The 12,885-nt window shown below is 39.7% G+C and overlaps 1 protein-coding gene across 3 annotated transcripts in view; it reads left to right on the top strand.

Annotated features, from left to right (window-relative positions):
* cdk5 (cyclin-dependent kinase 5) overlaps positions 1-12,885 on the top strand; it is a 190,006-nt gene that overhangs the window by 87,896 nt on the left and 89,225 nt on the right. For all 3 annotated transcript variants that reach the window (XR_005633748.1, XM_039753250.1, XM_039753251.1), the window contains exon 7: positions 4,157-4,231. Coding sequence is in view for 2 of the 3 variants with exons in the window: in XM_039753250.1 (XP_039609184.1) it covers positions 4,157-4,231 (75 nt within the window). In the remaining variant the exon portion in view is untranslated. The remainder of the gene's footprint in view (positions 1-4,156; positions 4,232-12,885) is intronic.

Here is a 12,885-nt window from a genome sequence, read left to right as displayed (position 1 = left end):
GAATCTATTTGTGGTATCTGTAATGCATCCAGAAATGCATTACATTGTGTCTTGTCTTCTTTAAATTCAGTAGAATATAAGTATTTATAGTAGTCTCTAACTGTGTGCAGTATATTTTTATGGTCCATGATTTTGTCTCCGTTTGTGTTGGCTATTGCTGGGATTGCATTGCGAACTTCTTGCTTGTGGATTTGTTGAGCTAAGATGTTATTAGCTTTCTCTCCATATTCATAGTAATAATGTCTTGATTTATAAATGAATTGTTCAGTTTCTTTAGTTGTTAAGAGGTTGAGTTCTGAATGCAGAGCCTGCCTTTTCCTATGAAGAGCCTCACTTGGACACCTGGCATGTTCTTGATCTATTCTAGTAATTTCGCTGGTTAGCTCTAATACCTTCTTGGTTTCCAATTTATTTCTGTGGGAAAGATATGAGATAATCTGTCCTCTTAAGAAGGCCTTCAGGGTTTCCCAGAGTATTCCTGTAGAGACCTCTGAGGATGTATTTGTCTCTAGAAAGAAACTGATTTGTTTTGATACAAATTCTGTACAGTTCTCATTTGCTAATAAAAGTGGGTTAAGATGCCATCTGCGAGATGAGTATGTGGGGCATAATGATTTTAGCTCCAAGATCAGAGGGGCATGGTAGGAAATAACAATAGTGTCATACTTATAAAATGTATTTATAGGCAAGAAATTGTTATCTACAAAGAAATAATAAATTCCTGAGTAGCAATGAAGCACTGGTAAGTAGAAGGAATATGCTCTTGAGTTTGGGTTTAGAAATCTCCAGGGGTCTGATAAGTTCTGGTCAGTTATAAACTTTGTAATTGTCTTTGCAGTGTTAGATGTCATCACCACTGTGACAGGAGACCTATCTTGGTCTGGATTTAAAACACAATTAAAGTTCCCAGCCATTATAATTTTATGAGTGTTCACATTGGGAATGGATGAAAATACATTTTACATGAATTCCCTATCATCCACATTGGTGCATAAACATTTATCAAAATAACTGTACAGTTAAATAAATTACTCATGACAATCACATATCTCCCTTCAGGATCAGATACTACATCTGATACTACAAATGAGACTGTTCTATGTATGAGAATTCCCACACCTCTAATTTTCTTTATATGGCTGTAATGGAACATTTGGCCAGTCCAGTCTTTTTGCAGCTGGAACTGATCCTTGCTTAATAAGTGGGTCTCCTGTAAAAATACTATTTAGCATTTAGACCTGTTAGGTGAGAGAATACTTTCTTTCTCTTTAATTTGTGATTCAGGCCTTTAACATTCCAGCTCACAAAGTTAACTGTTTTCTCTTGGAGACGCTAAAACTGAATTGTTGAGTTTATTTTGTAGTCTTAACTGAAAGTGAGACAGCTTTGACGTTAATTTCTAATTTTCCCAGGAGTTACTGCCGTGCAGTCTATTGTTACCTTGGTAATTATAATTATAAGGATTAAAAGGATATATTAGAGATAGCTTGCTCTCTTTCTCCCCACCCCATTATTTTGCCTCCCCACGTGAGGCTGGACCCCACTTAATAAAGTCCCAGTCCTCTGACAAAGCTAGAGACAGAGCACATCCAAAACAAAGCAAGCCCCCCAGCAGCGGCATATGAGGGTTAAAATTGAGATATCTGTTGCCAATACAGTCTAATTAATATAAGCATAAAATATAACCTTTAACAGTCTTGAAATAGTAAGATAGTAAACCCAGGGAATGGTGTTAAAAAGTAGCCCTGGATAAGCATAGTAAACCCTAATACAATAATAACAATATCAATAAACCAAGGGTATGATGTTTAACAGTCTCCTTTAGAACAGATAAAAAAAAGTTACTAATTTAATTCTTCCACACAAACATACATGTATGCATATAATTGTAATTAAAACATAAACAGAAAGTGGCAGGGAAGGGAAAAGGATGTATAATTATGGTACCAGTATCATTGCAAGCGGATTAGACAGCCGGTAACATCTTCATTGCCATGCCATTACAGGGTGCAACTCACCATCTCTGATAGCTGCTAAACATTTGCGTCTGCTCCCCTGCATGTCTTGTTCCTCAGTTTTACTACCTAGGGTCTAGAGATTGGGGTGGGGTTAATTTGGCAGTTTTTTAGAAAAGGGTCCCTGTAAATCCCTTATATAATTAAACATCACCCCATATTGTTTAGAAGTGCAGTCTTACAGAAATTAGTAAATTTAGAAATACTATCTTCTCCTTCATTTGCAGCTACAGTATCAGTTACTTGATGGCTTACAGCCATTTATAGCGTGGATTAGCATTCTGTGAACTCAGCGTAAAGATGCAAGCTGTTTTCTGTTGTATTAAAATTCTTGCACCACTTTCACCAAAACATGACTCTTGGACCTCAAGTAACCTAAATGTGCTTAACCAAAACTATATTATATTAGGTTGCATGCGCACATAAAAGTGTAATGCACATTTTACATTTTGTAGGACACTTGATTGTTCTAATGCACCAGTTCTCCCTGAAGCAGCATACAGTGCCTTAAAGAATCTAAAGCCATGAGCCTGCTTGTACAGTATATATTTGTTAAAGATAGTTTGAATGCAACATCAGAGTATGGACCACAGAAAGTGCCTGAAGTAGGAGAGGCCAGGGAAATGAGATTTTAAAGTCCACAGTATTTTTGATTCATGAGAAATATGCCTGAGAATGCATAAGCAAAAACAAAAGCTAACAGATCACTGCACGTTTGCATTGTAAGAAGCTAAACCTAAGTTGCACCAATCAAACATGTTTAAGAAGGCTCACACATACAGAATACCAACATACAGCACTCAATACACAGCTGCGTACAACAGTAGTTAAAAAATGAAATCTGTGGCTGCTACTTTACATACCAAGAGAAGGCAGATCCTCGTCCTTATTCAGCAGATGTAGTACTCACCTAGGCACACCCCAACCTAGCTCACTAAGTAGTTCTTAGTGTTTAGTATTAGTATTTGCATACCTGTCAGTGCTTCAGCTATCTTCTTTTCTGATCATTAGAATATTTATTATATATTACGGCTTTCAAATGTAATTTCACAAACACTGTTTTAAACATAGTTGCATATCTTTTAATATCCCATCACATATTTTCCAATGTTTTTTTTATTTTGCAAAAGCCTTTATTTAAAGTGACTTGAGGAAAAAATTACCTATTGTGCAACTTAATTGTACTTGTGTGACATTGTCCAATAAGACTTTTTAAGGGAAAGAAGAGATATTTAATGTGTGGTTCAGGGCTGCATTATACTGTATGAAAGCTTGGAAAAAGTTGGGTTGGGCTTATTTCATCATCACTTCTGCCCATGCATTAGGGAAGTGTTCCATTTGATATAGGTGTTTCCAGCTGTCCATACACATGTTTATAGTTATTGTAGGGATGGTCTGTTTATGTGAACTGTATGTGAAGTCACCTGATGTCTTATTATTTCTTTGAAGCAGTGTTGTAACTCTCATATTTGTTTTATTAGTCCACAGTAAGTAAGTCAGTGTTCGATAGGGCAGTATATAAGCTCTAGGTAAGAAACCAACCCTGGACAGAGTCCTCTCATGGCCGGACACATGGATACATTCATAGGGAGCCAGTTTAAAGCTGCCAGTAAGACCAACTGTTTTTTTTTTTTTTTTTTTTAAATAGCGATACCCGTTTACCATTTTGGAAAGTGATTCCGTGCCCACCTTAGCTGAAATAAAATAGTAAAAGTATTGACATAAACTGCTGTATGAGTAACATAATTAATTTTTTTTTTAAAAAGACACACCAAATGAGACTAACTGTAATAGGTCTATCTATAACATGCAGTTAACGAAGCAAAAAGCAAGCAAGCAAGAAAAAGGGAAAGAAAAGTCTGTTACGCACTCACATTTGGTGTTTGGTTACATGCAAGTGTAAATAAATTAAAAGAGATGTTACTTAAGCCTAAACCAGACTAACAAAACCTTGTACTAGGTTAAGAAGACTTTTATAAAATTGAAGAATAAATACACAAAATGAAAGCATTGTTTTAGAAATGCTTTTTGCTACATCTTTCTTTAGATTGTCATCTGTTTGTCTTTGACTACCTTTAAAGTAAAATTTGACTTGATTAATTATTTTTTCGATTTTCTTATTTTCCTTTACTACCTAAAAGAATGGAGAACTGAAACTAGCTGATTTTGGCTTGGCTCGAGCATTTGGAATACCCGTCAGATGTTATTCAGCTGAGGTATGTGTTGCTTTTGACATTTTTCCAAATGAAAGTAAAACTTTTGAGTGAGCAGTATTTCTTTTTTTTTTCTTTTTTTCCTTATAGAGTTCCTATAAAAAGTACCCTCTCCTTGGAAGTTTTCACATTTTACTGTTTACAACACTGAATCACAGTGGATTTTTTTCACTTTTTTGATACTGATACTGAAAGTGAAAGCAGATCTCTATAAAGTGGTCTAAATGAATTAAAAGAGTAAAATCTAAAATAATCAATTGTATAATTATCTAAATTATGTAACCTATTGATTCTAGAAGTCACATAATTAATTGAATGAAGATCCCCTGTCTATAATAAATTGGTGGTAGTATAAATTCACTTGTTTCTGGAAAGCCCAGCTTGTGGTGAGACCGTATCAAGGCCTAACACAATTAAAACAAAACAACATTCCAAGCAACTCTTTGAAAACAGATAGATCGATAGAATCAATGAATGAATGTTATTGGTCCCCAGGGGAAATTTGGATTTTTACCAAAGCTCTTTAAATAAATAAATGAATGCATGAATATGTTGGTAAATAAGTAAGTAAATAAAAATAAATACCTACTTTGCTCTGAACACACACTGGAATTACTATAAAGTAAGAAAATCTGAAAAGCAGGAAAAGTTCTGACTTGGCTGTCACTGTCCCAGTGAGGCATTATGAAGACATATTGCTGTTGGTATAAAGAAGCCCCAGTAATGTTTCTTGACACACTTCTGCTGAATAATTTGTTGGCTGAAAGTACTCAGTGTTAGTGTATCACAGAAACGATGTACAGCATCCTCTTTAATAAAACCCCTGTGTGCGTCCAGGTGTCTGTGTGTGTGTGTGTCTTCTGGTGAAGTGCGCATGCGCGGGGCTGCGCATCTTCTATATAATATGCTACCGTAGCTGTCCATTTGTCTGTCCAGTATTTTAAATCACCTGTAGTTTGCAAACCGTTTGAACTATTGACCTGAAATTTGGTGTACCGTAGATACTCGCGTATAAGTCGAAAGCTTTATGCCTTAAAATTAATTCAAAAAAACAGGGTTTGTCTTATCCACGGGGCAACACAATTTTCCATAGAATTTGGGTAATTGCACAGTGGTTTTATTTAAAACAGTCAATCAAAATCAGTGTTCAAAGTAAACAGTGCAGTGATTCAAAAGAACACTTCATTAAATAAATAATCCATAAAGCAAACGTGGAGGTTTAATCAATAAAATAGAAAAACAATCCTTTAAAAACCCGAGGTTAAAACATTGCTGGAAGCAGTCTTTAAAATCAATAAGCCCGATGCCTCTTTTAAACTAGCGTCTCACCTGCTTTTACCGGTTGGGCTTTACAGCAGGCGAGATGCTCTCAGCAGCTGTCCTTTCACACACACACAGGTCTGGAGTCCTTCCGATCCTGGCTTCAGTCTGGCACTCATCCCAGGCCTGAGACTTGGAACCTTGGCATCCAGGACGCCCACACCAAGGACTTCACCTCCAAGCCTCCCAACTCCTGCTGCTGTCCTGGCCTTATGCGGACAGTCTTTTCTTCTTTGGTCACTCCTGCTACATGATCGCTCAGCGGGAGCGACTTCTAGTTCGACTCCCGGGTGTCGGCCTAACACCCAGGCTTCCACACAGCTGCCTGCGAGCACTTGTTCGCTCGCTTGCCTACTCGCACCGTCTCTCTCTCTTCTGCTTTCTCCAGCCACCTCTGTCTTTCTTTCTCTCCCTTGTGTTTTTTTTTTTTAAGTCCGTTTTTCCTTCCTCTCTAACTGACTCGCGCTTCTCTTTATATGCAGAGAGGACATAGCAGCTGCAGCACATTAGCCACAGGAATAATCACGGATGTGGGCAGTCCCTCACCTGTGAGGTGAGAAACGCCCACACCGCAGATCACCCTGCGGCTCGCTACAGCCACCATGCCCCCTCGCTAAGCCGCAAGCACGGTGATTATTTATTTAAAAACTAAAATGGCCTTTGCTAAGAGAGCTGTGGACCCATAACACCACATAAGCCTTTGTTGGAATTTCAAGCATCGGCTGGCTGGTGTACACGGTTTATGAACAGATATGGGCTGTGCCTTCGTCAGCGAACAAAAATCCCGCAGAAGCTGCCGAAAGATCTAGAAGAAAAGGTCAGTTCCTTTCATAAATTTATTATGAAGCAAAGACAAATGCATGACTTTGATCTCAGTAACATTGGTAACATGGATGAAATGCCAATGACATTTGATATGCCGGGGAATCGAACTGTAGCAGGTATTGGTGGGAAGACTTACTTATTAAGACCAGGGCTGTGGAGTCGGTAGATAAATGCTCCGACTCCGACTCCTCAGCTTCTAAATCTTCCGACTCCCCGACTCCGACTCCTCTGTATGTATATACAATGCTAATGTATTTTCTACATCCATTGAAGGAAAGGAAGGCAACATACAGGTCATTTCACCACAGAACTACTGGCTAGGAAGCCAACACTCTACTATAATGCCAGATTAAAGACAAACACAATTGATTGGCGGCCGCAGATGTCCACATGGACGGGCAGATCCAGCTTGCCGAAAATCTCGACCACCGCCCCCATCCAAAGTAATGTGATGCCTCTGTCTGCTGCAGAGGCTGTCTCTTCTGTCAGCCAGCCGGAAGTTTAGTGCATTGTGTCACTCACCGGCCAGCCGATCAGCAGAACGAGCCTCTGCTGGAGACAGGTAGGGAGATCTGTGTTTCGGCTCGCTCGGTCCCTTCACTAGCGCATAGCGAAGGGGAGCCGACGGAGCTGAGAACACACCAGATGATTTTTCAGGCGTTTGACGCGTGATGACTCGTTGAATGGCCGAAAAATCGGCAGTGCGTCTGTAAATGTATGGGGGGCTTTAGGCTAGATTCACAGTTCCCTGTAACAGTGGAACACGACACAATGGAAAGCGGTGCCGCACCTTACCTGTGCATTTCATCCCATATAGTGACGCATACAGTCAATGAAAAGCATGTTACTTGACATGTTCGTTTTGTGGTAACATTATGCACTGCATGCATTGGGCTTTATTCCTACAGCAGAGAAGTACTTCATTATGACTGTTTGTGAATTGGGACATTTCAACTTACTTTTTTAATTCCCATTTAGTAGGAGTCGGAGTCGGTTAACTTTTTGCCGACTCCGACTCCAGGTACCCAAAATTGTCTCCGACTCCTCGACTCCACAGCCCTGATTAAGACAGCGGTCCATGAAAAAACCCAAGTTTTACCCTCGACTTATACTGGGTCATAAGAAATAATTTTCAGCTTAAAAATACACTTGACTTATCTGCGAGATCTACTAATACGTGAGTATCTACGGAACATATACTACATGACGTCTACTATTCGCTTTTGGGGTGATGATTGACCTCCAAGGTTATTCCTGTTTTTATTTTTATTTTATAGTGGAATCAACTCTCGGCAGCAGCCAGCAGGGCAGCCGTGCAGCACATGCATACGAGCACCATTCTCATTCCCTACCACCGTTGCCGTCACTTCCCCTTACCTCTTCATATCTTAAATAATTATTGAGGCAGATTGAAGACTTAAGTGCCAGATTAAGTGAAAAATTATAGAAAAAATACTAAGTAATTGCAACACAAACACTGACTTAATCAGATTTAACGGAAAAAGATGCTGATGAAAGAAGAGAATAAGTGGGCCGCTAGGGTGGAGAAATGAAGAGCTGCTGTTGAAACAGCAATCGTATCAACTTCTGAGCAAATGAATGCTAAACGTACAGAGAAAGAGTATGAAAACTATGAATGCTCAAGTCAAGTGTATAACGTGCAGTGCTCCATTACTGGTACCTAATATTGAATTTTGGGATTTTAACAAGTGACTAGCTGCGTTACTCAGCTTAGCCTGGGAAATTTACCAAAGACATCATGCCTGTTCCTGTATATTATATTTGTGTTTTTTTTTTTAATAAAAAAAAAAAGAGGCCAATATTATTAGTTTACTGGAGTGCCTTACTCTGGAATATGATAGATAGAATTGCAATGAATAAAACATTCTCACTGCAGATCAATTCCTGCATTTCATGGTGAGTGACCTTGGCTTTTCTTGATGGTCATTGCAAATCACAATTTTACAGGAAACTGTATGGTTTTGAATTGAAACTGGAAATTAGCAATAACAGTGGGAAATTTGGGTATGCAGGTAGTCCCCAGGTTACGGACATCAGATCTACGACTTATGAATGAGGCCGCAGCTTCAACGCATGCGCCTCAGTAACTGCCACTCCGTCATCTTCGTCCTGGGCATGCTGCAAGCGGTGGCTGGAGGGGTCGATTTTGCTGCTTGTACAGTGTAGTGTCCATCGGGCGGCTCCCAGCTGCAAGCAGTGACCTGTGGTTCATAGTCACCTGGGCCACAGCTATCGCTCGTATGCAGGACGATGGTTCGCTGCCCGCCCACTATGCCGCCGCAGCTACTGCTCCTGACTGGACGCAGGCTGGATGGAGTGGAGTGGAGCGTTTCACTGCCCGCCCAGCACACACGGCTGGTACTGCTGCAAGTGGTGACCCGGTTGTGGCTGAATGAAGGCCATTGAGGGTGAACCGGGTGGCGGGGGTAGCATTGTAGTGTGCCTCGGATGGCTGCCTGTTGAATTGTGATTGGGCAATTCACTACCCGCCTTTGGCCGCACCGTGTTCGTTCTCGGTGGGCGGACGCTGCAGGCAGCTTATTGTAGTGGAGGTGACTGTGTTGGGCGAGTGATGAACCACTCCTCGCCGCCCCCAGTCATTCTCAATAGTAAGCCTGCTTGTACTGTTACGCACATAGCAGGAAGTTGTCTCTTGTCAGTACATCAGATGTGTTGACGGGTGCCTTCCTGCTTTGATAGTGTGTATAGCACTGTGCAGAACAGCTTATCTTAACCTTTTGTCTTCACCTTCAAGAATGTCTCTGAAACACAGATCTGATGCAAGTGCTGGTGATACAGTAAAGAAGAGAAAAGCCATCACCATTGAAAATAAAGTAGAAATAATTAAAAGGTCAGAGAGGGGTGAGACTCCGTCATTCATTGGCAGAGCACTTTGTTACAGTCGGTCAACAATAGCATTTATTAAAATAATGTACCTGTTACGACTTACATACAGATTCAACTTAAGTACAAACCTACAGTCCCTATCTCGTACGTAACCCGGGGACTGCCTGTATACGTATTTACAGTTAGGTCCATAAATATTTGGACAGAGACAACTTTTTTCTAATTTTGGTTCTGTACATTACCACAATGAATTTTAAATGAAACAACTCAGATGCAGCTGAAGTGCAGGCTTTCAGCTTTAATTCAGTGGGGTGAACAAAATGATTGCATAAAAATGAGAGGCAACTAAAGCAACTAAATCCTGTATTGTCTTTATGCACAGCACAGTAAAACCATCATTGTGCTGGGAACTACTGAAAACATTAATATGAAATTGTTAAATGCAATATTAGTTGAAAAACAAAAAAATGTAAAGTTTATTAATTTTTTTTATTTACTACAGTAAAGTTGCAACACACTTGTAAATTCTGTGCCACTGTTTTTTAATGCAGTAAATTACTGATGTATAAATATAAATGTAGTTTAACTATAACACAAACATTACTCCTTTTTCCAAGAATAAATGTGCCTTCTGAAACACAAGTCATCACTGCCACTCACCATTTAAAATTGTAGGAAAAGGTTAAACATGGTAGTGTGAAATTGGGGTTCTTCTGTAGTAAGAAAACAAATTATGCTTGTGTAGTATGTCATAAAATCATAAATAACTAAGATAAAGAAATTGATGCAAACACAACCTGATAGTTCTGGTGTACTGGTATGTAAAAACATTAAATATAACAATATTATATAGTAAGCTCGACATAGTCGCACATACTCCTTGGTACTTAGTGTCGTCCCAGTTCTTGCGGAAAGTATCATAATGAAAGGTACACTCATTTAACACTAGAATCCCTGAAGCCTACGAAAATCCTCATAATCCTGGGCCACCTTAATTTCTTTTGCTCCTCTCCATTAGCGTCTTTTGTTTTGTAAATGTGTTGATCAGCACAAGCAGCAAGCATCCTGCTGTCCCATCCCCCAAATGCCGCTGTCAACTCAGGCAAAAAGTTCTCCCAGCTCAAGTCTTGTTTATCTCGGTGTGAGGTGCCTGGAGTTGTATAGGGTAAATAATATATCATTATTTAGAACATACTGTATGCATTTTATGTGTGTTCTGTGTCTACAACCATCAATGTATGTGAAGGATAAAAGGAAATGTAAGAAATGTTTAACACATACCTTAAACTTTTTTTATCTTAGATTACTAACGACAAAATTTTGACACAAAGTGTATAATGTGTGAAGACTGAAGTCCAAATATCAGAATAAACACTTTCACAAAAGGTATATGTATAACAAAACAAGTGCATTTTTATTCAAAAGTTAGGGTACAAAGCTGACACGACAGCTTGTTGGTGCAGTGGAAACGGCTGCTAACCCATAATCAAGTGTTCGCAGGTTCAAGTCTGGCCATTAACCAGAATTACCATTTTGAGCAGTGAGCTGCTATATCTATACTAATAAAAGGCAAAGCCCTCACTCACTCACTGACTCACTCACTGACTCATCACTAATTCTCCATCTTCCCGTGTGGGTGGAAGGCTGAAATTTGGCAGGTTCATTCCTTACAGCTTCCTTACAAAAGTTGGGCAGGTTTTATATCGAAATTCTACGCGTAATGGTCATAACTGGAAGCAGTTTTTCTCCATTTACTGTAATGGAGATGAGCTTCAACGCCGTATGAGTTTCGTGACATCATCACGCCTCCCACGTAATCACGCAGTACATAGAAAACCAGGAAGAGCTCAAAAAAGCGCTTAAGAAAACATGCATTATATAATTGAGAAGGCAGCGAGTGACATATACAACCATATTCATGAGTTCTGCTACTTCGGAAACAAAGCACGATGTAAACCTAAACTTTAAATTAAGTTCATAGACAGGCTGCGCTGGCGCTTGTAATTTAGTGCCTGCCCATATAAGGTCGTCCGTCAGCGCAATCCAATAGCAAACTGCCACAGGTAAATATTCACGGGTGAAGGACTGTGCTTATGGAGAGGAAGATGAGATGGTCAGGGTGGTGTTTGACACAAACACAGCGAAACTGCGAGAGAAAGTTTTAAGTGCCAGGACTAAGGTAACATTAAATACAGCCACGGACATAGCACGAGATGGCACCAGCACAGCTGGGAACCTTCGATGCATGTACACCGAGCGGCTCACGTGAACTGACGCGAGTGCACAGATAAAAGCAACAGTTCCAAAGAGCTGAACAAAACCAATTACACAATTGAAAAGGCAGCAAAAATATGAAGCGCCTGATAAGCATATTCATAAATCCAGCTACTGTGGAAACAAAGCACACGGTGGAAAAAGTCAATGTCCCGCTAAAGGAAGACAGTGTAAAAAACCCGTGCATGCAGTGTGTCAGGTCTCAGATAAAGAAGAAGACGAGCTGTTTATTGATGTCAGTAAGAAACGAATCGATGAATGAAACCTGTCATCTTTACAACGATTGACAAACACGGAATGTAACTTGAACACAACACATCCTACAAATACGAACCTGATTGAAAGAAATAATGATAATCAAATCCTTGATGACAGCAACACTCAGTAACACTCACAAAACAAATACTGTATATTGACAGTCATGTTACGCTATTTTTAAAATGTTCCCTTTTCTTTTCTAGCTTTTTAACACACTACTTCTCGCTATACGCTGATATATATATATATATATATATATATATATATATCCCGCTCTACATACTCGAATAATGGATACTTTATTCGCCATCAATGATTGTTTTGGTAAAGCCATACTCAGTGTATTCATTAGATGAGCGGTAAAAAGTAAGAGCGAGGGAGGATGACTCATTGAGGCATGCAGGCTGTAGTGCGCCAACTCTATCTGAATTGCGCGATCACATTTGAAAAACATATCTTTTCAAGTTCTATTTAGTCCATATGTGTCAAACTCAAGGGCCGTTATATACGGGCCACATCCGAGATCATTTTATATACTGTATTATTGTTATTAAAGCCCGGGTATATGAAGCGCTGGTAACACAATAAACTACAGATCCCATAATGCAGCGCTTCAGCTGCCTTGCATCAGGGTAACCTGAATGCAATTCAGAAGATACAGAAAACAGCATAATTAAATAAGAATCTGACACTTCAGCGGACGCTTTAACCCGTGCACAATCACAAAGTGATTTCAAGTGAAGCTGCTTTTATGGGAGACACAAATGCACCAGTTCACCTTGCCCCACTTTCCCTGTTGCCAAGTACTGTTAAACCAAGTCGTCACTACGGTGTTCCCAAATACGCACTTTGCTGATAAACTGAGCGCACTGCGCACTGAGTTTGCACGGCGCTTTGGTGACTTTGATGAACAAAAAAAGTCCGTCTACATGCGGCTCGAACCTTGTGTATGTTTGGTAGCACATATCTGTGTGAGAAGCTCTTCTCAGTGATAAAGACTAACAAAACAGCACACAGGAGACGCCTCACTGATGAGCACCTGCAATCCATCCTGAGAATCTCCACAACACAGAACCTCACACCAAACAGAAACGAACTTGTGGCCAAAAAGA

The sequence above is a fragment of the Polypterus senegalus genome, chromosome 5, assembly GCF_016835505.1.
Source record: "Polypterus senegalus isolate Bchr_013 chromosome 5, ASM1683550v1, whole genome shotgun sequence".
Classification (NCBI taxonomy): domain Eukaryota; kingdom Metazoa; phylum Chordata; class Cladistia; order Polypteriformes; family Polypteridae; genus Polypterus; species Polypterus senegalus.
Note: the sequence above shows the minus strand (reverse complement) of the source record. Positions and strands in the feature narration are given on the sequence as shown.